General features: G+C 40.4%; 1 protein-coding gene across 2 annotated transcripts in view; it reads right to left on the bottom strand.

Annotated features, from left to right (window-relative positions):
• The window catches only part of GUCA1C (guanylate cyclase activator 1C), a 48153-nt gene extending 24303 nt beyond the window's left edge, over positions 1–23850 (bottom strand). For both annotated transcript variants that reach the window (XM_050778910.1, XM_050778909.1), the window contains exon 1: positions 22544–23850. In XM_050778910.1, the coding sequence (XP_050634867.1) occupies positions 22544–22747 (204 nt within the window). In that variant the 5' untranslated portion in view covers positions 22748–23850. The remainder of the gene's footprint in view (positions 1–22543) is intronic.
• Between the last annotated feature and the right edge of the window lie 1492 nt (positions 23851–25342).

Here is a 25342-nt window from a genome sequence, read left to right as displayed (position 1 = left end):
ACACTGTGGACGTTTTACTTTTACAGTCAGAAAGTGATAAGAAAACATTTCAAAGTCATTTTACTGCATTTAGTATTAGATTTTTGTGTTTTACGACTTAGACCTCTTTACCCCATCAGTAACTTTGATCTTCTTATAAGAGATAAGATTTCTTCTGACAGATAGGCGTCTATTTCAATGGGTCTCCTAAAAGAAATTTGTTCAAAGACACAAAACCTAACTGATTTTACCTTATTGCTGCTTGCCTTTCCTACTGCTCCCTGCCACTTCACTTTATTAATCCCCAGCAGAGCTATGACTGAGACAAGCGAAATATGTTATTATAGGGTTGAAATTTATTTAAGATGACAACGAGGTATCATATCTCCAGATTCGGCAGGACATGACCATTATTTTTCAGAAACAGGTCTGGAAGTGTGGATGAAATAAGCTGAATGGACAGTATCCAACCAGAGGTACATTGACTCCCAGGCCTTCCTCCGGGGTCTTTAGGGTTGACCAATGAATTCAGCAGTCTCCTGGACAGTTATTGTGTGAATTTACCAAAGAGTCACAGGAGCATCCTCCCTGGAGGCCTGGCTTGTTATTAAGTTGATCCTCCAGAGTTTCCATAAAAGCCTTTTATTTGATGATGGTCTGTTTCACTTTACAAGTTCCACTTCAGTGACTGCATTTTTCAATGTCACCTGCATGATGAATGGCAAAAGGCTAAATAGAGCAATGTTGCCCTTAGAACATTTGGTATTTTATTTTTAGGTACAGTGCATGGGTGGTACTAATATCTTTCAATTCAGGCTTTAAGAGCTCTGGGCAAGCCCTTATCATGAGATGCACATAAGTATTTTCACTGTGCGGTTTTTCAATGAACAACCTGGTTAATCAAACCTTTCTACTTAGACAAGGGCATCCTCTTTCAAAAACTTCTGTAAGCAAAACGTTTTGTGTTTTCATTTCAGTATTCTGTCATGCACTCAGGCAAATTGATCTTTACAATTTATGGCCAATTCTTCTGTTCCGTTATCTTTCTGTTAAGATTTTGTAGAAATTTGCATTGGTGAAATGACTTTGGCAAATGTGATTTAATGACTTGTGTTGGCGTTGAAGAGGGTTTAGGGTACATGCTTATTCTATGAATCGGGAGGAAAAAAAGTATTGTTTTCAGTTAGTCTATGGATTTCAAGGGCTGGAGAGGGGGATAATTATCACTGCGAAGGTGAGATGTCCCTGCAAATGTGACTAAGAAGGATGTAATAAAGTCCAAAGGTGAACCAAAGGAACACTCTTTTTTTTTTGAGATGGAGTCTTGCTCTGTCGCCCAGGCTGGAGTGCAGTGGTGCGATCCTGGCTGACTGCAACCTCCACCTCCCGGGTTCACGCCATTCTCCTGCCTCAGCCTCCCGAGTAGAGTAGCTGGGACTACAGGCACCCGCCACCACACCCGGGTAATTTTTTGTAATTTTAGTAGAGATGGGGTTTCCCTGTGTTAGCCAGAATGGTCTTGATCTCCTGACCTCGTGATCCACCTGCCTCAGCCTCCCAAAGTGCTGGGATTACAGGTGTGAGTCACCGCACCTGGCTGGGAACGCTCTTAAGCTCATGTTTCCATAGTTGAACTTCAGGAGTCCTCTGGCATACATAACTGTTTGGAGATGACGAATTTTTATTGGCCTGAACCTGAGTGGAGTTCATAAACCCCTTTCATGAGAATCATATGGGGGATAATGAAACATGCAGATACCTAGACCCCCCACCAAAAAACAAACAAACAAACAACAACAACAACAAAAAAAACCCAGCATCAAAGCTCCTTGGAATATAGTCCAAGAGTCTGCATTTTAAAATGCTCCTCAGATAAGTCTTACATATTCTAAGAGTGGAGAACCATGGACCTAAGCTGTTTTTCTAATCCACACCCTTCTCTGTAGGCAATTTTATCATCTAGCCATCTCTCCAAGTGGCTATTTATTTATTCCAATGTAAATTTATGTAACCTTATTAAAAGTAATTTGAAAAATTATGACCCATATGGCTCAGTCTCAAAATGATATATGCCACAAGAATAAAGTCCAGCAGGCCAGGCATGGTGGCTCACACCTGTAATCTCAGCACTTTGGGAGGCTGAGGCAGGTGGATCACCTGAAGTTGGGAGTTCAAGACCAGCCTGACCAACATGGAGAAACCCCATCTCTACTAAAAAAGCAAAATTAGCCAGGCGTGGTGGCGCATGCCTGTAATCCCAACTACTTGGGAGGCTGAGGCAGTAGAAATCACTTGAACCCAGGAGGCGGAGGTTGCGGTGAGCCAAGATCGTGCCATGGCACTCCAGCCTGCACAACAAGAGTGAAACTCCATCTGAAAAAAAAGAGAATGAAGTCCAGCAGTCAAAAATTAATTTCAAAATAATGGAAGGTCTTTGCTTGCATTTCTGGAATACATATGAGTTGCAAGAAATTTTAAGGATTTCTTCAGAACACCCCCTTCCTTTCATCTGCTTCTCCACATATGTCATACTGCTCAATTTTCAATAATCTCCATTTCCTAATCTTTCACTGCCAGCCCTAGCATGAGAACATTTTATCCTTTTACCTCACCAATTTTTCTTATAATTCTACATCACAAAATTGTAAAGAATTTATTTGGCAATGGTAGAATCCCCCTTTGAAACTGAGGAGGGGAAGAAATTAAGAGCTCACAAAGCCAGAACCCATTCTAGTGAGCCTCAGGAAAGGAGAGTTTGGGAGCATACATATAAAATAATTTTAACCCCAACATGTTCATCGATGTATACATCCTGTTCTGGAGTGGATTCCAGGGAAAGTTTAATGGGGGGTTAGAGGAGGAGGTGTCAGGATATGAAAGCATAACAGCTTCTCAGGCCCCTACGGGAGTTTGGCTCCATTATAAATTATGAATTGTTTCATAAGCGGGAGAGGAAAGAAAGAAAAACTATATGGAGACTTCAAATACAAGATTTCTTCTGGTTTCTAAAACCTGTGGAAGGTCAACATCACTAATCTTCAGAGAAATGCAACCAAAACCACAATGAGATATCATCTCATACCAGTCAGAATGCCTATTATTAAAAAGTTAAAAACCAACGGAGGCTGGCAAGGCTGCAGAGAAGAACGAACATTTATAAACTGTTGGTGGGAAGGTAAATTAGTCCAGCCACTGTGGAAAGCATTTTGGAGATTTCGCAAATAACTTAAAACAGAGCTAGCATTTGACCCAGGAATCCCATTACTGGGTATACACCCAGAGGATTATCAATCATTCTACTATAAAGACACATGAACACTCATGTTTATTGCAGCACTATTCACAACAGCAGAGACTTGGAACCAACCCAAATGCCCATCAATGATAGACTGGATAAAGAAAACGTTGTACATATACACCATGGAACACTATGCAGCCATTAAAAAGAATGAGTTCATATCCTTTGCAGGGACATGGATGAAGGTGGAAGCCATCATTCTCAGCAAACTAACATAGGAACAGAAAAGCAAACACTGCATGTTCCCACTCATAACTGGGGGTTGAGCAATGAGAACACATGGACACAGGGAGGGGAACATCACACACCTGTCAGGGGGTGGGGGGCAAGGGGAGGGACAGCATTAGGACAAATATCTAATGCATGCAGAGCTTAAAACCTGGATGACAGGTTGACGGGTGCAGCCAACCATCATGGTACATGTATACCTATGTAACAAACCTGCACATTCTGCACATGTATACCAGAACTTATAATTTTTAAAAAGTCAAAAAACAATAGATGCTGGCGAGACTGCAGAGAAGAAGGAATGTTTATATACTGTTGGTGAGGATGTAAATGTGTTCAGCCACTGTGGAAAGCAGCTTGGAGATTTCTCAAAGAACTTAAAACAGAGCTACCATTTGACCCAGCAATCCCATTACTGGGTATATATCCAAAGGAAAACAAATCATTCTACCACAAAGACATACACACCTGTAAGTTCACCACAGCACTACTCACAATAGCAAAGACAAGGAATCAGCCTAGGTGCCCATCAGCAGTGGACTGGACAAAGAAAATGTGGTGCATGTACACCATGGAATACTATGCAGCCAAAAAAACAGAACAAAATCATGTCTTTTGCAGCAACATAGATGAATTTGGAGGCTATTACATAAGGAAATTAACACAGGTACAGAAAACCAAATACCACACGTTCTCACTTATGTTCTCACTCTTAAGTAGGAGCAAAATATTGGGTACTCATGGACATAAACATGGCAACAATAGAAACTGGGGACTACTGGTTAAGGGAAGAGAGGAAGGGAGCAGGGGTTGAAATACTACCTATTGGGTACTATGTTCACTATCTGGATGATGGGATCAGTAGTACCCCCAAAATACCTGGATAACAAATCTGTACTCCTGTGTCTAAAATAAAAATTGAAAAAAAAAACATGGAAAATATAAGCACATTTTTATATCTATAAAAAAAGCATAAAGGCCGAGTGCAGGTGGCTCACACCTTTAATCCCAGCACTTTGGGAGGCCGAGGTGGGTGGATCACGAGGCCAGGAGATTGAGACCATCCTGGCTAACACGGTGAAACCCTGTCTCTACTAAAAACGCGCACACACACACACACACACACAAATTTAGCCAGGCATGGTGGCATGCACCTGTAGTCCCAGCTACTCAGGAGGCTGAGGCAGGAGAATCGCTTGAACCCAGGAGGTGGAGGTTTCAGTGAACCAAGATCATGCCACTGCACTCCAGCCTGAGTGACAGAGCAAGACTCTGTCTCAAAAAAAAAAAAAAAAAAAAAAAAGTCAAAATAAGGAAATAATCAAAATAATGAAAACGAGAGCCTGTAGGGCTTCTGTCCAACAGAAAACCAGAAGTGGAATATATGGTCTTCAGGCAATGTTCATAAGCGCCCAGAAATCACAGGTGTTTTCAGGATATGATCAATTTGTAGGCAGGTAAAAAGTTAAATTATAAGGCTTATATGAGGTGGAGTGTGGCGGCTCATGCTTGTAATACCACCACTTTGGGCAGCTAGGACAGGTGAATCACTTGAGCCCAGGAGTTTGAAACCAACATGCCTGGGCAACATGGTGAAGCCCGTCTCTACAAAAAATACAAAAATAAACCAGGCATGGTGGTGTGCACCTGTAGTCCCAGCTATTCGGGAGGTTGAAGTGAGAGGATCATCTGAGCCCAGGAGTTGAAGGTTGAGATAAGCCGTGATCGCAACACTGCACTCCAGCCTGGGTGACAGAGTGAGACCTTGTCTCAAAAAAAAAGGCTTATGTATGTGTGAAAATATTATTTTATTATTTATTGCTAAGTATAAAACCTACCATTACTTTAAAAAAAAAAAAAAAGCCTATGTCCTGGGCACTGTGTGAGTCCCTTTCAATGCATTATTTCTAATTGTAACAGCAATTTTGCAGGTCATCTTATTATTCTTACTTTACAGAGAATAAAACTGATTTTCAGAGACATTAAATAAAGGAATTAAGGTAACGAAAATGAGGATGGGGTGAATGCAGGGTTTAAACCCAGTCAGCCATACTGTAAGGCCTTGGTTTTTTGTACCACCCACCGTTACCCTCAGAACTCATTACAATTGAATTCTCTTTCTAGGAGAGGCATCACAGACTTGAGTAGATGGGACACATTCAGTGCAGTGCGCTACTCTGGATTCCTCTGTGTGAGCTACTTGGTAGTAGATAGAATTGTATAAAGTAAGGAGATTCAGAGGTGCTTGGAGATGAAGATGCTGCACCTTGGAGCCTATGCTATTTTTATACTAGCTCAAGGGAAGTCTGGTCTGAGTACAATAATCTGCTCAGCCTCATGGAGACTTTGAGCCCAGACAGCTCTTGGGGCCACCACTTCTAGGGCCCTCCCACACCTCACCTTCAGTGCCATCTGGCTCATTCTCTTTTTCTCCTCCTCTGCTTCCTGGTGTATTTTATGAACATTTCTTCTGTCCGTTTTGGGATCCTTAGCCCTCTGACCCCTGCCCATAAGTTTAACCTCCAGCACCCCATAGACCATAGTCTCCCTCAGCCTACAGTGTTCCCAGGAAATGTTTCCAAATGCCCTTCCAAGGCCTGACGTGTTCACCCTCGTCCAGCCTCAACTGATCTTGTTGTTAATCTTCACCCACACTCTCAACTAGGAATCCACAGCTGGCTTTTGCTGTGCAGTCTGTCTTTGCTTTGATTCAGCGTCTCTCCACCCACCTGCCATCCAGAGGGCCGCGTAGCTGCATTATAGGCCCGACTAATTCCTCCATTCTCCCCACCCTGTGCAATCCCTGGGTGAAATTTCACCGCAGATACCATCTGATATGCTCAGTATGGTCCCACCATTGCTCCCTCTCTGTTTGCTTGAGTAACTCCAGAAACAGATACTAAAATGTTATCTTAGTGTATTTCAGAGACATCTGCATTGGGGCTTTTGTCCCAATAATAGAGCTATGAATTTATAAATTGAGTAACTTCATTAAGGGAACTTGGCTTCATTTCATTGCTTCAAATCTTAGAATTTTAGTTCTAGAAACAGTCCTTTGTTTTTATATGGGAAACAGACTGAACTAGTAATAATAACAATCATAATAAAAGTTATCATGATGACAATTATAATTACTGGTGTTGATGTAATACTTGCTATCCATATAAGACCAGGCATTGTGCTTTGCACACATGAGGCCAACACAGCGTTAATGAAGAGTTCTAATAAGACCCTACACAGTGTTAACCAAGAACCATAGCATCTAGAGTTCTAGTCATATTAAGACTACAGAAGGGCTGGACACGGTGGCTCACACCTGTAATCCCAGCACTTTGGGAGGCTGAGGCGGGTGGATCACAAGGTCAGGAGTTCAAGACCAGCCTGACCAAGATGGTGAAACCCCGTCTCTACTAAAAATACAAAAATAAGCCGGGCATGGTGGCAGGCGCCTGTAATTCCAGCTACTCGGGAGACTGAGGCAGAGAATTGCTTGAACCCGGGAGGCAGGGGCTGCAGTGAGCGGAGATTACGCCATTGCACTCTGGTAGAGCGAGACTCTGTCTTAAAAAAAAAAAAAAAAAAAAAAAAAAAAAAAAAAACCCACAGAAATAGAAATTACTGTTATTACAGCAACTAGGGATAAACCCATTTATTCTATGTACCCTCTAATTTAGGAAAACAATCCAGCTCCAACAAAAATTCACCAAACTATAGACTTAGATCAAAACTGATTCCTCACACAGCATTAACTTTCAGTTATTTTTCATAGTATCGCTATCTGTGAAAAATTCATGAATTTTCACAACCCCATAACCTGAAGACATTTGCATGCTTTCTTTAACATATGACACTTTTCAATGACATTTTACCAGCTGTGGTGAATTGGTAGCACCATATGAATTGAAATGTCTGTCTGAAAATGGTTACTCAGATGGTCAGAAGGAAGGAAACCCAGATGGCTAGCATAAGCACACTTCACAATTGATCAATAATTGTCAGTGGTATTTAATTTACATTTTAGGAACTTTAAAAATACGCAATATAAGGTCCTGTCATGTTAAATATATGTTAATACCTTTTGTGAATTTTAAAAATCCATAGGGGAAATGTTGTATACAGGATTTATGACCTAGCCTATTTTCACCCACAGATACTACTAATATTAACAGCAAACACAGTCTCTATGAAACATGGAACTGCTGGAATGTCCTGATGAGAGGCTTGCCTCTGTGAGATCAGAAATACACTGCTGGCTTGGTAATTGGTTACATAATGTGATCTTTATGCAGATCTGAGATCAGACACTGTTGTTCTTGACTTGACCATGACTGTAATAATGCAAGGGGTTCTGAGACAAATGACTTCTCATAATATTTACCAAACAAGCTCCTGATTATTAATAGGTTTTCTGGATATCAGAAAGCCCTAACCATCAGCCCCCAGAATATAGCCAGCTTAGTTAGCAGGTCCACTGTGAATCAGAAGTCATCTCATGTGGGTTTGAAGAAGGAAGACAATTGTCCAAGTTTGACCACTTCTGAATGCTATAGTTAATCACTGCAGACCTAGGACTATAGTCACAGTATCCTTTTGCAACGAACTTCCTCAGGTAGGCATTATGGGCTTCCTCTTGTAAGCATCTGTCTTCCTAAACTGATAGTGCAACAGATAAAGTCAAACCCAGCTTTACCCTTAATCGGCCTGTCTCCTACAAGTGTTTCCTTTCCCTTGTAACAGCCTGGATCCTTGCTCCTTAATGAATAGAAGAGGTGAGTTGAGGATGTAGAAAATGGCAGAATTCGATGGTGGGATGGATACAACTATTAATATACTACTTGCTTCAAGGCTTTTTTTTTTTTTTTTTTTTTTTTTGAGACAGAGTCTTGCTCTGTTGCCCAGGTGGGAGTGCAGTGACATGATCTCACTGCAACCTCTGCCTCCCGGGTTCAAGCGATTCTCCTGCCTCAGCCACCTGAGTCACTGAGATTACAGATGCCCACCACCATGCCTGGCTCATTTTTGTATTTTTAGTAGGTTTTTAGTAGGGTTTCACCATGTTGGCCAGGTTGATCTCAAACTCCTGACCTCAGGTGATCCACCAGCCTCAGCCTCCCAAAGTGCTGGGATTACAGGTGTGAGCCACTGCATCCGGCCAAGGCTGATTTTTTTCTTTAACCAGGACTGTAACTAAAAGTCAGAAGAACTGCTTCTGAATTAGTAGTTTTGGACTTAGAATCCCCTTTCTTTATGTACCCATGACACACATATAGACAGCCCCTTAGTTTTCTGCCACTTAGACCGCAGTCTTTCTTGGATAGCAGTGATCCTCATGTGTGGCTACACATTGCAATCATCGGGCAGCTTAAAAAACAAAACATTGTTTTGATTTAGTTGTTCTGAGTTAGAAACACAGTCACTGGTATTTTTAATAATGTCTCTAGGTGCTTCTCATATATAGCCAGAATTAAGAACCACAATTTCAATAGATTTTGTTAAAATACATGAATTACAACAGCTTACATTTAAATGTATGTCAGCGGGTAAAGCTGATGTCTTTAACAGGTAAAATTCTGTGAGAAGCTTAACCAAAACGTTGTGTTTGATAGTATACATGAAAATTCTTCGTAAATTACGAAGTGCCGAGCAAATATGACCTATTTTATTATCACAACAAATGCTTCCTGAGAGCTTCCATGCCAGTAGCTCTGAACTCTTGCTCTTAACCCTTAAGAGATTGCAACTTAATGATTTACAATGTAATATAAGATCATTTGTTTCCAGTAAACGTATCTTATGAATATCAACAGTTAATTGTGGTCACTTTGTAGGCCAGAAAACCCAGTACAGTGTTATAGGGTTGCAGGGTAGCCACGGGTTAATGAACAGCAGTGATTATGACACAAGTTAAAAGGCATGTTGCCTGCTCCAATTTTTAAGGGCTCCTACACAAAGAAGCCAGGGAGCAGATAACCAAAGGTCACTTCCGAATTTCAAGTAGACCTGGGGCTCCCAAGCATGAGTCCTGCGTTATAGTAAGATGACAGTCAAAATACTAAGATGATTCTTATTCAATGAATTTCATTCCATGATTGGCAGCCATTGCAAGGGGCAAATGTTGCCCAGAACAGCACGAATAAATGTCCAAAGCATTAAGAAAAATTAAAAACAAGAAATGGCAGGAAAGCAACTCCTGCAACTGTAGAAACACCTTTCGTTTGGAAATACAATACAAGCTTGATAAGAAGTACTGTTAAATCTGCCTTGTTATCAAACCTGTGGGGGCTCAGGTCAGAGTTATCTGCATTTTACAGATAAACATTCTGTTCATTTGTGGACTAGATTGCACATTTTTTCAAAGTTCTTTCAACTGCATTATTTCACATGAGCTCAATGATAATGCAGGCAGCACAGGTCTTGTCCCAGTTTTGGAAATGAACGATTTGAGACACGGAGAGGTTAATGGTCTTGTCCAAGATTACATACCCCATGTAAGGGTCAGAGCGGGGACAGGAGGCCAGACATTCTGATTCTTCCCAAGGTGCTGCCTCCACTGTCCTGTTGCTGGGCTGTGATTTATATCATAAAGACATTCCCTAAGGGGCTCATTGGAAAAAAAAAAAAAAAACAGCAAGGACTTCTGCTACATTAAAGCTAAGATGTGGTTTATGAACAGATTTGTAGGTAAACCTTCACTACATCCACTGTAATAATCATTATTCAAATCCCACAGCCCCGCTGCTTCTCATTCCTCTTCCCGTCCAGGATAGACCTCTGCCCTGTTTCTAAGAATTCACTCATCATCCCCTCACCCCTGATGCCCAGGCTTTGTCCGAAGCTGCTAACTGAAAATAACAACCTAAGGATTTTCTGGGTGTTTTGTTTTATTCTGGAGTTTACATGGACCTAGTGCTGATAACTGTTCTTCTGGCTTAAACTGGCACTCCATTGGTGGTTTGAGTTCCAAACCCATACATTTAGAGAAACCATTTTACCTCCCTCTGTAAGATCTTTGGAGTCCCCAAAGAGGCAAAGACTTTTGACAAGTCTTTTAGACCCCTGTTTTCCTCCTCCATTTCATTCCTCTGCCACCAAAAATCAGACTTCTATTAGTCCAATTTTGCCCTTTGGAAATGGGCTCATCCCTGCCTTCCTGCATCTGACAAGTGAGTATTCTTAGAGGAGTTTGGGCCTAGTTTAAGGGTCAATAATGACACTCTATTTGGATAAAACCCAGATGCCTAGTTGTGGTCCTGAGGGTCATTTATTTACCTTCACACCTATTACAGCAACCAGAATATGGACCAGAAGCTAGAGGTATCATCAAAGACTGACCTTCTGCTCTGAGACTCTCCAGGCATCTCAGTGCTCTGAGCGCCTCATTTCTCAGCTAGGATGTAAGTGTAGTCCTGACTACTGTCTGGTTACCCACATAGAACAAAAGTTCTAGATGAGACACCTCAAGTCTGCGGCCAGTTATGCTGTAGCCGTAACCCTCTGCCTCAACTAGGCCCCCACATGCCGTCTCCCTCTTCCCTCCTATTCTAATTAGAGCTGTTTTCTTCATTGCAATTCTCAACTCCTTTGTTAATGGAATAACACACCAATTCAAGGGTGCAGTCAGCATTCTAATCCTGAGGTGTAGTTTCTGGCAAGTTACTTAACTTCTCTGTGCCTCAGGTTCCTCATGTGTAAACGCAGATGAGAAAAATGGTATCTACTCTATAATATTGTTGTAAGGATTCTATGAGATAATAAACATAAAATGCATAAAAGAGTGACTGACACAGAAGTGTTGAGTGTTAGCCTTTATTAGTAATAATCACAGTTTTTCACTTCTTTCAAGATCCCCAAATGCCTCAACTTCTCCAGAAAGCCTTTCCTAACTAAGTCCATCGCTCAACCTCTGCCACATCTTCTGATCCCAGTAAATGAGCCTTGGATCGCACAGTCAGTCCTGCTTATACTATCTTGTTTTATTCTTTGATTATATAATCTCGATATAACTTATTTCCTCAACTAGGTTATAAATTCTTTGAGGGAACAGAAAATCATGTTTTCTACCTATTTACACACCCCTAGCCCCACACAACCCTAATATTGGAATGTAATTTTTCTATTCTTATCTGCCCTGCTGGGATGGGACTGAAGAATTTCCCTAGGGGACCCTTGACCACATTACCAGGTTTAAAAGCAGCCCTCAACACCACGGGTCCATTTGGAACCTTGAAACCACAGAGTTAGTACAATGTTTTTCCCCCTCTCAAGCTTTGATTCTTTATTTACTTCTTTTTATTTTTTGAGGATGTGCCTGTCTTCCCCACTACATTGTAAAGTCAATTTAGGACAGAGACCAATTCTTATCCATCTTTGTGGCATCCTTCCCTCCTCCATGCCTCCAAGTGCTTAGTAAATATTTGCAAGTGCAGTGAGATAGTAACACAGAATGTTAACTATGTGAGTTTGCTCCTGGTAATCCCTCCTGTCATCCAGCTCTCCCCACATTCATAAAGACATTCATTGCCTAAGAGATAGGTCACTGTAGCAGAAAATTAAGCAGGAATCAAGAGTTCATTCTTAGCTCTCAAGTTTCAATGGTTGAAGCCATTCAGGATTCAGAGCATAAAGTTTATGCCATAAACAAAAGATTTAGAAGGATGTATAATTAGACACAGTTTTTCTAGTTTCTCCAGTCTACTCCCAAACTACATAAAGATTCCATAGGCTGGGAGGGTGTGGAATAAAGGAAGGAAGAGAGAGTTGCCAGATATTGAGGGGGAGGGAGGCACTGATATGTGAGAGCCAAGAATGGTTGGATGACAGATAATAGAAACACCACGTTTGGCAGTTGTAAGAGCAGAAGCACCTGTGATTCACCTCCTGGGTACAGATACACCAAGTTCCCCTGCACCTAGCGTAGATGGTGAGAAAAGGCTGTAGGTGTATTTGGCCAGAGAAGCCTGACCCAGACTAAGAGGCCTTGGAGTATAAAGTAGCTAAGAGAGAATCTGACTTAGGAGGCATAGCTGTGAAGAAACAACAGCCCTCTGCATGAATCAGGAGATACAGAGGGGGACTATCTCCACAAATACTGGTGTAGACAGATTCTCCCCCAACACCTTGAGGTTTGGATGCACATTTGGGGTTTACATGCAATCCTGGAGAGTGGCGGGAGAGCCCTCCTTCGTAAAGGAGGACTCAAAATACAAATTTAGTAGAAAACTAAAGTAACATTTCTTGAATGCCTGAGTACAGAAGCTGAAATTCTTAGCAGATACACAAATAAGAAATGCATTTAAGTCTTTCATCCCTCGCCCCCCTCTCACTTTTCCCCACGCGTCCCCCAAGTCCATTGTATGATTCTTATGTCTTTGCGTCCTCATAGCTTAGCTCCCACATATTACTGAGAACATACGATGTTTAGTTTTCCATTCCTGATTACTTCCCTCAGAATAATAGTCTCCAATCTCATCCAGGTCACTCCACCTGTACCCCAATAACTTATGGCAAAAAATTTTTAATTAAATAATGATAAACCAAATTTAAAATAAGCATATAAATTCTGTGGACAAAACAAGAAATCCAAATAAAAAATAAACATGTAAAGAAAATAAATATATTTTAAACAACTTCTTGAGATAATTACTCCAATTAAGCACTAACTTAGAGTTTGGAAGATATGGTGGCCTCCTTTGGAATACATATGGGGGAAAAAAGGAGGGAAAGAGAGGAATGGAAAGGAAAGAAGTGCATATGTAAAACTGAGGCTACTTCAGTTGTTTCCTGCAGGGTAAACACACCTGGTAGGAATAATTTCAGAGAAACGTGAGGATACCCCTGTCTGGCAGATGCACCTGAATGTATTCTAAGCTAGAGAATCGGGAGTGGCCAACCCGGAGATTTGTTTCTTGTCTATGAGGAACATCTAAGCCCCTGTCCCGTCCTGTGGAACATGGGTCACAGGTGATTGAGGCCAGGAGTTTTAGGTTAAATGAAGGTTGCCAGGTGGAGGTCATTAAGGGGAGGATCTGAACTGAAAACATTATAGCAACTGCATGCTGTTGGGAAGCGACTGCAGTTTTCCTAACCAGCCTGCCACCACTGGGCCATGCAGTTATGTTGTCCAGCCCCTGCCACTGGGCTCTCTCTCTTGTATATAAGACCCTAATGAAACCCCATGTCTCATTTGCTGGCTCTGGGCAGCTTGTTTGGCCTCTTTAACCTGGTGCCTTCCTTATGAAGGTTAACAGGGGTTCAGCACATCTCCCTATCATTTTATGTAATCACTCGGTAAATATGTTTGCTGTCTTCTGTCTGCCATCATGCTATAATAGGTGCCCGTTCTGGGGAAATGTGGGATTTCAGCGGGTCAATAATCCTCTTATTCTTCATATTTCTGTACTGTTGTTTCATGAGGATGAACTGATGCACCACTTGCCCTTCAAAAGAGAAAGGAGACTTGGAGAGGAGTAAACGGAGGGTGAGAAAGAAGGCAGCATACCTAAAGTGCAGAGTGCAGGATGAGTGGCAGGGCCAGGTGCTCCTTCATCCTCAGCCTCTGCATGGATGTCAGCAGAGCAGAAGCAAGTTCCACTTTGTGCACTCCCTAGGAGCAGAGCCAGAGTGCAGGTGCATTCCCAGAACAGCAAGTGCTTTCCCAAGAACTGGGTGCTTGGTATCAATCTCCAGGTGAAGCCTATAGATGCTTAGGTGAGAATAGTGCAGCCCCTGCCCAACTTTCACTGCCTATAAGGAACCAATGGCCAGCAACAAAAATCTACAGTTTCTGTTGTATCTGTGCTGTCCCGCACCTGGCCCTCAAAGGCTCACCAGGCTGTCAACAGGTTTTGCGTTGGCAGTGGTGGTTGCTGTGGCTGGTCTTTGGAGCCCACCTAACTTCAAGTCCCATCATCTCACCTGATTTAGGTGTAACACTGACCACGGAGCCACATACTTTCATTTTGGACTCATCATGGAGACTTTATGTTTTGACACGTTTGCACCAGTCTAGGACACTGGCTTTCAAGTCAGTAGAATTTTCATAATGGAATGGACGATTCCCAGTTGTAGAAACTAAAGAACTTGTGTTGCCAAGTCTTTCCCACAGACAGATCTTAATTTTGAGAGGAGCAGTTTCCATCACTGCCCTCACCTACTCAGATTTGCTGTCTTCTGTGCTATCTTTAAATTTTTAAAGAATCCTGTTTTTAAGCATGTACATAGAACATGTACATATTTAAAATGAAATACAACTAAAAGGCTTATAATTAAAAACACTGAACTTGTGGGGTTTTTCCTAGTCTTTACTCAATGTTTGTAATTAAGATGCTTATTCTTATATCTTGATTTATTAATTTTAGACATTGGCTTCCTGTTATACTAAAAGAGAAGTATTTAATTTTATGACCCTCATATAACCCAATGATGTGCTGGAGCGTATTTCATCTGCCAGAGTGAGCTGATTGTTAAATTGTATAAGCCAAGTATTAAACAGTCATTAGCTTGAAAATTGGCCACCGCGCGAGTATTTACTCTACGGAAATCAGCAAATGTCACCAGAGTTACCTGCCCTTGAACCCTCTGAGCTAACGAAGCATTCACCAGCACACTATTGTTCTCCCACCAGATTCCCTTAATTGTAGTTAATCTAAAAGTCAGAGTTTCATTTTAATGATTGTGGTAATTTGTTTTTTGAAACAGGGTCTCTATCACCCAGGCTAGAGTGCAGTGGTGCAATCACTGCTCACCACAGCCTCAACCCCTCTGGACTTAAGCAATCCTCCCACCTCAGCCTCCTGAGTATCTGGGACTATAGGTGTGAGCCAGTGTGCCCAGCTACATTTTTTTGTATTTTTTTAGAGACAAGGTTGTGCTATGTTGGCCATGCTGGTCTCGAACTCCTGCACTCAAGCCTTCTTGGCCTTTCAAGAGTGTTGGGATTACAGGCGTGAGCCACCGTGCCCAGCCTATGGTGCATTTTGTTCTCTGCATAGCTGTGGCATACCAAAATTATTGACTTCCTTGTTTTACATGGAGTTAGTAATTGCCTCATTGTAATCAGCCTGACATCACCTGAACCTAGCAGACAATTCACTAAAGACAATCAATAATTATGTGCCTGTGAAGTATTCTTTCCAAACAAACCTGAATCTATTTAAGTTTCTACAGCTAAATACTAGTTTATAGGTAATATGAAGAACCAAAAGCAAGTTAGATGACACAACAAGAGGACAATCAGATACATTTAGAATGCGGGATCTTCTACAGAACCAATGACTCACTTTCCCTAACAAATCATCGGCTTGAAAAGGGAAGATGATTAGAGAATTATTGTAGAAAAAAAATGAAGACTTGAGAGTCATAATCACAATTGCAACATGAGCACCTTGTTTGGATCCTAGCTCAAATCAAGAATCTAAAAAAAAAAAGTGTATGATTGAAATAATCAGGAAAATTTGTCCATAGACTGGGTAGTAGATGGTATTAGCAATTATTAGTTAATAATAATGTGTATTTCAAAATCACTGAGAGAGTAGATTTTAAGTGTTCTCACCACAAAGAAATGATAAGTATGTGAGATGCTGGATATTTTAATTAGCTTGAGTTAATCATTACACAATGTATTAACTACTAATAGCCTGCTATTGCTTGGAAGCCTTACCTCTAACAGAAACAGTTGATTAACACTTAGTTTCTATGTTATGTGTACTGTGTAATGTATTCTTACAATAAAGCTAGAGAAAATAAAATGTTATGAAGAAAATAATAAGGAAAATACATTTACTCTTCTTTAAGTAGAAGTGGAACATGATAAAGGTTTTCATCCTCATCAGGATATCCTCACGTTTGAGTAGGCTGAGGAGGAGGAAGAGGAAGGGTTGGTTTTGCTGTCTCAGGGGTGACAGAGAAGGAAGAAAATCTGTAAGTGGACCCTTACAGTTCAAACCTGTGTTGTTCAAGGGTCAACCGTATATCATACTATAGCATATACCCCATAAATATATACCATTATTATTTGTCAATTTAAAGTTTAAGATAGAATTACTGTTATTTTTAGGTATGCTAATGGCATAGTACTTATGTTTTAAAAATGTCCTTATTGGTATAGATGAATAATAAATATTTTTAGGACAGATTACATAATGTCGGAATATTTTTTCTTTTTAAAAAAACAGAAAACATGTAGGAGGACAAATGAAACAAAAATGGCAAAATTTTTATAATTGCTAAAGCTGACTGATGGATCTATGAGAGCTATTCTACTTTTGTATGTGGAAAATTTTCATAATAAACATGTTTAAGGTATTTCATTTTAAATTTTGGTAGTTTTTCTTGTACTTAGCCTTGTTATTGTTAGTCAAATGCAGCATCAGATTTGTTAAATATCTATTAACAATTTAATATTGCTTTTGAAATCCACAAACATAGTAGCTGATTCATCAATGTCATTTTTTAAGGTCTTCCTCCCAGGGTCCCCCTTTTTCCTTCTCAATTGGGATTAGCAGCTGAATGGGTTTTCGGCATATAGCTGTTGATCTGGACTTTCCTGTTCTATGATCCTGAGACTGCCCTTACCTGATTTCCTACGTTGGATTCCTCTTTCCTTGTTTGTTGATATATGTCCTCTGATATGGTTTGGCTCTGTGTCCCCACCCAAATCTCATGTTGAATTGTAATCTTCAATTACAATGTTGTGGGAGGGACCTGGTGGGAGGTGATTGGATCATGGGGCAGTTTTCCCCCTTGCTGTTCTCGCAATAGTAAGTGAATTCTCACGAGATCTGGTTGTTTAAAAGTGTGTAGCACTTTCCCCTCCACCCTCTCTCTCCTGCCACCATGTAAAGACGTGCTTCACCCTTCTATCATGATTGTAAGTTTCCTGAGGCCTCCCCAGCCATGTATCCTGTGCAGCCTGCAGAACTGTAAGCCAATTAAACCTCTTTTCTTTATAAATTACCCACTCTCAGTTCTTTATAGCAGTGAGAACAGATAAATAAACCCTCATTTTTGATGGAGACCTACTCCAGAGCTTCCTTAAAAAAAAGTAAGTGTGAAATAAATTTTCTAGTCTTTGCATGTCTTTATTCTCTCTTCATGTTTGATTTGGCTCGGTAATTTCCTCTCAGAATTTTGGAAGGTTTTTTTTTTTTCCACTTTTAGCTTCTGGTGTTGGTGTTAAGAAGCTCAATGCTATTTTGGTTTCTATTTCTGTTTTCTTTCCTTTCTTGAAGACTTTAGGATTTTCTCTTTACCCTTCTTATAAAATTTCTCAGAACATGCTGTATGTTGATGTCTTTCTGCACATTGTGCTGGGCCTTGTGAAAGTTGTGTCTAATAGATCTGGGAAATTCTGGTTTTTCCTTTTTTTAAAAATTTTTTCCTGAGACAGAGTCTCACTCTGTCACCCAGGCTGGAGTACAAGGGTGCAATCTCTACTCACTGTGACCTCCACCTCCCAGGTTCAAGCAATTCTCCTGCCTCACCCTCCCAAGCAGCTGGGATTACAGGTGCACCCCACCACACCCAGCTAATTTTTGTGTTTTTAATAGAGATGGGGTTTCATCATGTTGGCCAGGCTGGTCTTGAACTCCTGACCTCAAGTGATTTGCCTGCCTCAACCTCCCAAAGTGCTGGGATTACAGGCATGAGCCACCGCAGTGGCCATTTTTTCTGATTTCTTTTGTCATAATCTTCTATTTTCTCTGGCCTCTTTTTCTGAGAGTCTTATTAATAGGACAGTAGACCTATTCAACTCAGTTTAAGTATTTTACTTGGAGAAATGCATGTGTGGAAGTAAACAGGGAGGGAGTCTGTAACAGCTGAGCCAGCTGTCAGACCATGATGTTAATCTGATCCAGGTGAAGAAGAGAGGGAAGGAAGGTTGGTAGAAATGTCCTAAGCATTCCTGCAACCCAAGGTCCAGCAAAGCTGCCAGGGAATCCCTGAGACAAAGCCTGTAGACAGAGGACTCTCCTGTCTGTTAGGAATAACCCAGCCTTAGTATTTTTGTTGCACTCAATCACTGGCAGTAGTCTAAGCCCTGGCAGCATGGACCCAGGGCAAGCACAATTTGAATTCTAAAGACCCAAAGGTCTGAGGGGCCAAGGCCATGGCCATTACTATAAAATAGGTTCCATTACCATTGTGATGGTTGAATGTGTTCATCCCTCCATGGTTGATGGTTCAGTGCACCTAGAACAGTGTCAGGCACATCATAACCACTCAAAAAGTGGGTTTTGTTTTCCAGCTTTATTAAGGAATAGTTGACAAAAATTATATATATTTATGGTATACAATATGTTATTTTTATACGTGTATACAATGTGAAATGATTAAATGAAGCTAATTACCATATCCATCACCTTATCACATACTTATCTTTTTTGTGGTGAGAACATCTAAGATTTTCTTAGCAATTTTCAAGTATGAAATATTTTATTAACTGTAGTCACCATGCTGTACAAGATGTCCAGAACTTACTCATCCTGCATAACTAAAATTTTCTACCCTTTGACAAACATCTCCCTATTACTCCTCTGCCCCATCAACCCCTTTGGCAGTCTTTGGCAACAGCCATTCTACTCTTTGCTTCTATGAGCTTGACTTTCTTAGGCTTCACGTATCAGTGAGGTTGATTACGCCTTACTTGAATTTCTGTGTCTGGCTTATTTCACCAAGCATAATGTCCTCCACGTTCATCTATGTTGTGGAAATGACAGGATTTCCTTGTTTTTTAAGGCTGAATAGTATTCCATTGCATATACACAGCACAGTTTCTTAATCCATCCATTTGCTGATGGATAATACTTGGGTTGATTCCATATTTTGCCGGTTGTGAATAGTGCTGCAACAAACATGGGAGTGCAGATAACCTTTCAACGTATTGATTTCATTTCCTTTGGATATATACCCAGAAGTGAGATTTCTGGTTCCTATGGTAGTTCTATTTTTAATTTTGTGAGGAACCTGCATACTGTTTTCCATAATAGCTGTACTAGTTTACATTCCCACCAACAGTGTGTACGGTCTCTCTTTTCCCCACATCCTTGAACTCAGAAAGTGTTATTGTTATTGAATGCCAAGGAGAAACCCACCATGCTGTGTGATTAGCTAAAAAATATTATTATAAATTTTGTGCTCTAAATCTCAGAATGTATTTACTTTTATTTTAACCACTATCCTAATAGGGTTGCTTAGCTTGAATACAATCCAAAGCCAGGTTAGAAACGGCACATTAAAAATCAAAAGCTCATGAATATTATAACAATAAGAAAGCTGTGAAATGTTAGTTTGACAGGAGGAGAAAAGACAGAACAACAAGAAAAAGCAAACACAATGATAAAAGCACAAATTTTCAGGGTTTTTAACATTAGGAAACAGCTCCAGAAACTTCAATGGGAATGGGTGTCCCACGGTATTACACAGAATGTAACAACTGCTGTTCATAATAATGACCCTGATATATCAAGAAAGTGCTTTACCAGCACTTTGAGGAGGTAGAAAAGTATGACATGCATTTTTAAATAATTTCCATCTATAGCACATAAAAGAAAAAGAAAAATATTGCATGATCTCATTTACATGTGGAATCTAAAAAAAATCAAATAGAGTGGTTACGAGGAGTGGGGTGGGAGAAGAGGAAATGGGGAGATGTAGGTCAGAGGATAAAAGTAGCAGATATGTAGGAGGAACAAGTCTGGAGATTCATTACACACCACGAGGACTACAGTAACAAAATTGTACTTATATGCAACTCATGCTAAATGAGTAGATTTTACTGCTCTTGCCACAAAGACCAAAAAAAAATGGGCAACTCTGTGAGATGATGGATATGTTAATTTGCTTCAGTACAGTAACATTTTTTCCTATGCATATGTAACCCATAACATCATGTTGTATACCTTAGACATACACAAAATTCATTTTAAAAATAAAATTTTAAAAATAAAGTCAAACTTATAAAATCACAAAGAAAAAAAGAAAACTGCAGAGAAGTTGCATAGAAACAGTAAATCTTTGGGAGTTCTGGACAGATGCTAGTTTTATCAATTCATCTAATATATGACTTTTTCTGTGCATAATGGCACATCATTTCTTAGTATCACTTGATAATGAACAATCCTTACTCTTGTCATTTTACCACCTGATTTTATGTTGAGATTCCCCACACCTTTTGTGGCATTTGTCATTACTGCTTCGGCTCACTTCCTTCCTAAGCAAACATAAAATGTCTTCGATGAATAGCAGCAGAACTTCCAAGCCATCTAAATTAAGCTCCCAGGATGGGTCGCGCCATTCCTGTGGTGGACACTGAGCGGGCTCTCACACTGAGGACACACACACCTGTCTGGACATTGCCCCTGCTTCCTTGCCAGTTTGCTTCATCTGGCAGCAGATCCTTGCTTCCACCCAGCACTCCTTTCCGCATGTTCCTGTTCTTGCATGTGAACCCCTGACATGTACAATGTTCACAAATACTGGGCTGGCAACCAAACTGCTGACATGGGATATGACATCAATGCCTTTGGAGTAAAACTCTATGATAGCTCATTTTCTAACCTCTCAGGAGTACTCAGAGCCTAAGAAGCTGCTGTCTAGAGCAACAGACTTTCATCTTGATATTGGGCTGCTTATAGCAGCCATACAAAGAGTGAAGCACAGAGAATGACAGAGCGAAAGAAAGAGAGAAGTGAGATTGAGAGCTGAGAGACACATACACAGGCAGAGGCAAATAAAGACAACATGGCAGCATGCTTATAGTATCCGGAACACATTTCAGGATTAATAACAAAAGCGGAATCTGCCACATTTTCCCATTGATTTGTCAGCTCCTTGAAGATTGCCTTTTGCTTGCATCGACACTAAGTAAAATTTATGAGGAGGAAAGCACTGTCATGCTAAACAGGCAGTGCTTAACTATGTTTGGTAACAAAGCACAAAAGACCATACCATAATGTCCTAAAGAAATCTCTTCCTGACATTGCTACAAGGATTAAAATAGCTGTTAATTTTGCACAGGTTTAATTTTCCCAAGTTCCTGCCTGATATCTCCTTTTAAGTCACCTGCTTCTTGGTTTAAAGGATTGTGCTAAATTCTAAACATCCTATGGAACAACCAGTTTTTTAAAAATTTTATCCAATTTACTTCCCCTTCTTTCTCTTCTATTATCAATTGGATGGCCTTCTAAAGTCATTTCTTTTCTATTAGTATTTTCTCTGTTCCTTTTTATTCGAATCAACATCTACACATTTTGAAATATACAAATCCACAGTAAAATAACCAAAATAAACAAGTAAAAGCAGGCAGAACCTGAGCCTGATATTTCAGGTTGTTGCTTTTTTGTCTCTCTCTCTCTTTTTTTTTTTTTTCAATTCCATATCTTCTTTTCTTTTCTCTATTTTTTCAAGAAATGAAATTAAATGCACTACGGCTCCTCAGAAATGAGTAAATTCAAGACAATAGTTGAGTAACCATCTTTAGAAACAAAAATTTGTCTGAATTTAAAACTGTTAAGTTTCCATTTTCCTCAAACTAAATTGGTCAACTATGGGGAAAAAAGTAATATGAAGCATTCTAACTTTTGATTTGAGTACAGACAACATGTTGGCTAATTTGTATTGATTATATCTGCCAATCTAGATGCAATCACTTTTAAAAGCAGAGTCCTGTAATTCGCTTTTCTATAAAATGTCACCAATGCATTAAATACTTCGAAAACAGTCTTTGTAAATCAATCTGTACTTATTAGATTTATTTAAATGATAGCATTAGAGTTCCATGCCGAGATTTAATTTGGCTTTAAAATAACCCCCTACATGCAGAACACTTCCTAGGGTGGGAGAGGCTAGTTCCCAATTATTTTCATGCCGTCAGTACTAAAAGTGTTTAATGACTCACTTACCTACAAGCTGTGAGTTGTCTGAAGAACTCTCTATTCAGTGGGATGCACACATTTTACTTAAGGCTATCTTATAGGGAAAAAAAGGAAAGAGCGCAGAACCGTAGCATTTTCCAATGAAATGAAAAGTAAAAGACCTTACCTTGTTCGTGTCAAAGGTATTATAAACTTGATCAACATGTTTATTGGCCTTCTGATTCAGACCTTGCAGACCCAAAAGCGTCTTAAATTCATGTAGCGTTTGCAGGCCGGATGGATATTCCGTCATAAATGTTCTGTACCACACATAGGTCCCTTGTGTAGGAACTGCTCTCTGATCACCAGCTATAGATTTGCCATTCCCCATCTTGACTCACAGTCTACAGCTTTTCCTCAGGTTGTTTTCACGTAAGTTTTCACTGGATTTAGTCCCTTACTCCTCACTAAAACTGAAGGCTAACATATGCCCTCAGAAAGCTACTCTAAACCTCTTACAGCAACAAGCTAAATAAGAATAGAAAGCCAGTGAGATTAACTCATCTGCCCAGTTTTAAAACCAAGGTCACTTGGCAGTTGGTAACTAACATGCTTACAGTCATGCAGAGACCTAGTTTTTTGGGAAGGGAAGAGGCAATATTTTAGAGAGGGTGACCCTTGTTATATTGTTAGCCATCAATTTTGCCTATATTATGGAGTGGTACAGTGGGTCTAATGGCAGGAACTTTGAGGTGCAATCAGGGAGCCTAGATTCTATGCTTTGTTCTACCACTTATTAACTACATTGAAACATTACTCACATTCTTGTCTGTTTCCTCATCTGTGAAATAGGAATAAAAGTATCTGCCTTTTCATACCTGAGTATTGTGAAGATAAATTTAGATAACATTTTTACATGAAAATATCATACATTGAGTATTATTAAAAAGAAGTCTATGTATAAGAGAGAAAAATAGGTAGAGAGAATCAAATAGTAGTCAGAAGAACTTCAGATGTAGCAGTCAGATAAAGGAACATATTGGGCTGTGTCTTCTGGTGTTGGTCTTCCCTTCTCTCCCCTACCCTCTGTTCTTACCTTTTTCTGGTCTCTCAAGTATCTACACATGCCATTGGCCTGCGAGCTTTATCTCACTCCAGTTTTCTAATCTGGCTAATCTTGTCCTAACCAAGCCCCATTTGCCAATGAATTTAAGAACAGGGTCAATGGACCTAAGAACTGTATCCAAGGTCCATTAGTGGAAATGAATGCTTTGTGTGGTCCTCAACCCATTTTGCTACCAACCATACTTAGAACCAGATAACCCCAGGTGGAATATAATTCTGTTACTCCTGAATTATAGTTCCTTGTTTTTTTGTGGTTTTTTTTTTTTTTTTTTTTTTTTGTTGTTGTTGGTTTTTTTTGAGATGGAGTCTTGCTGTGTCGCTCAGGCTGGAGTACAGTGGCGCGATCTCAGGTCACTGCAAGCTCCGCCTCCCAGGTTCATGCCATTCTCCTTCCTCAGCCTCCTGAGTAGCTGGGACTACAGGCGCCCGCCACCATGCCAGGCTAATTTTTTGTATTTTTAGTAGAGATGGGGTTTCACCGTGTTAGCTAGGATGATCTCGATCTTCTGACCTTGTGATCCACCTTGACCTCCCAAAGTGCTGGAATTACCGGTTTGAGTCACAGTGCCTGGTCTACAGTTCTCCTTTTCTAACCTCACTCAATTCTTTCTTTTATTTCCATTTTGGCCCAGTTCATACATCTGGTTTCTGTCTTTGTCCCTATTCCTTAGTCCTGACTACCTGTTTATTATAAAATCCTTGATTCCTAAGAAGGAGCCATCGGGGCCTAAATGAATTGCGTTGACCAGAAGTAGTGGTGATTATGGTGAATATGGTTAATTTTGTTTCAAACATATCAATGTAGACTCTCAATGGGACATTTTGATGTCACAATTAAATAATAGGGCTGGGCACAGTGGCTCATGCCTGTGATCTCAGCACTTTGGGAGGCCAAGGTAGGTGGATCCCTTGAGGTCAGGAGTTCAAGACCAGCTTGGGCAACCTGGTGAAATCCCATTTCTACTAAAAATACAAAAATTAGCCGGGCATGGTGGCGCATGCCTGTAATCCCAGCTACTCAGGAGACTGAGGCAAGAGAATCATTTGAACCCTGGAGGCAGAGGATGCAAGTGAGCTGAGATTGTGCCATTGCACTCCAGCCTGGGTGACAGTGAGACTCTGTCTAAAAAAAAAAAAAAAAAAAAAAAAAAAAGGTGAAAATAAGGTCATAGAATGTGAAACTTATCATACCAATTTGAAAGAATTACCTGAAACCATTAGAGTGAATGATATTCTTTTTTAGACAGCAAAAAGGACAAAGGGGAGACAGTGAGGACTCAGCCTCGAGATTATTCAGCTTGGAACGAGAGAAATATCCTGCTAGAATTTTCAAAAAGCATTCTTCGGGGAAGTCCCCTTTAAGATTCTTTCTAAATGTCTGCCAGAGGATGCTCAGAGGCACTGACTTCTTATCACCATTAACATTTATTAATCACTAATTTTTAAATTAAAGAAAAAATGGTACAGACGATGGCAGAGGAAGGTAGTAAAAGTTTTCAAGGAGGCAAGAAAATCCTTTGAGGAAGGAAAACTTTGGATGGATCAAGAATATAAGGACCTGAGATCCAGAAACTGTTTCTTCATATAAATGTACTTTAAAGAAAATTGGCCAAGTACAGTGGCTCACGCCTGTAATCCCTGCACTTTGGGAGGCCGAGGTAGGTGGATCACCTGAGGTTGGGAGTTCAATACCAGCCTGACCAACATGGCAAAACCCAGTCTCTACTAAAAATACACAATTAGTCAGGCATGGTGGTGTGGCACCTGTAATCCCAGCTACTCAGGAGGCTGAGGCAGGAGAATCGCTTGAACCCGGGAGACGGAGGTTGCAGTGAGCGGAGATCGTGCCATTGTACTCCAA

The sequence above is a fragment of the Macaca thibetana genome, chromosome 2 (genome assembly GCF_024542745.1).
Source record: "Macaca thibetana thibetana isolate TM-01 chromosome 2, ASM2454274v1, whole genome shotgun sequence".
Taxonomy (NCBI): domain Eukaryota; kingdom Metazoa; phylum Chordata; class Mammalia; order Primates; family Cercopithecidae; genus Macaca; species Macaca thibetana.
Note: the sequence above shows the minus strand (reverse complement) of the source record. Positions and strands in the feature narration are given on the sequence as shown.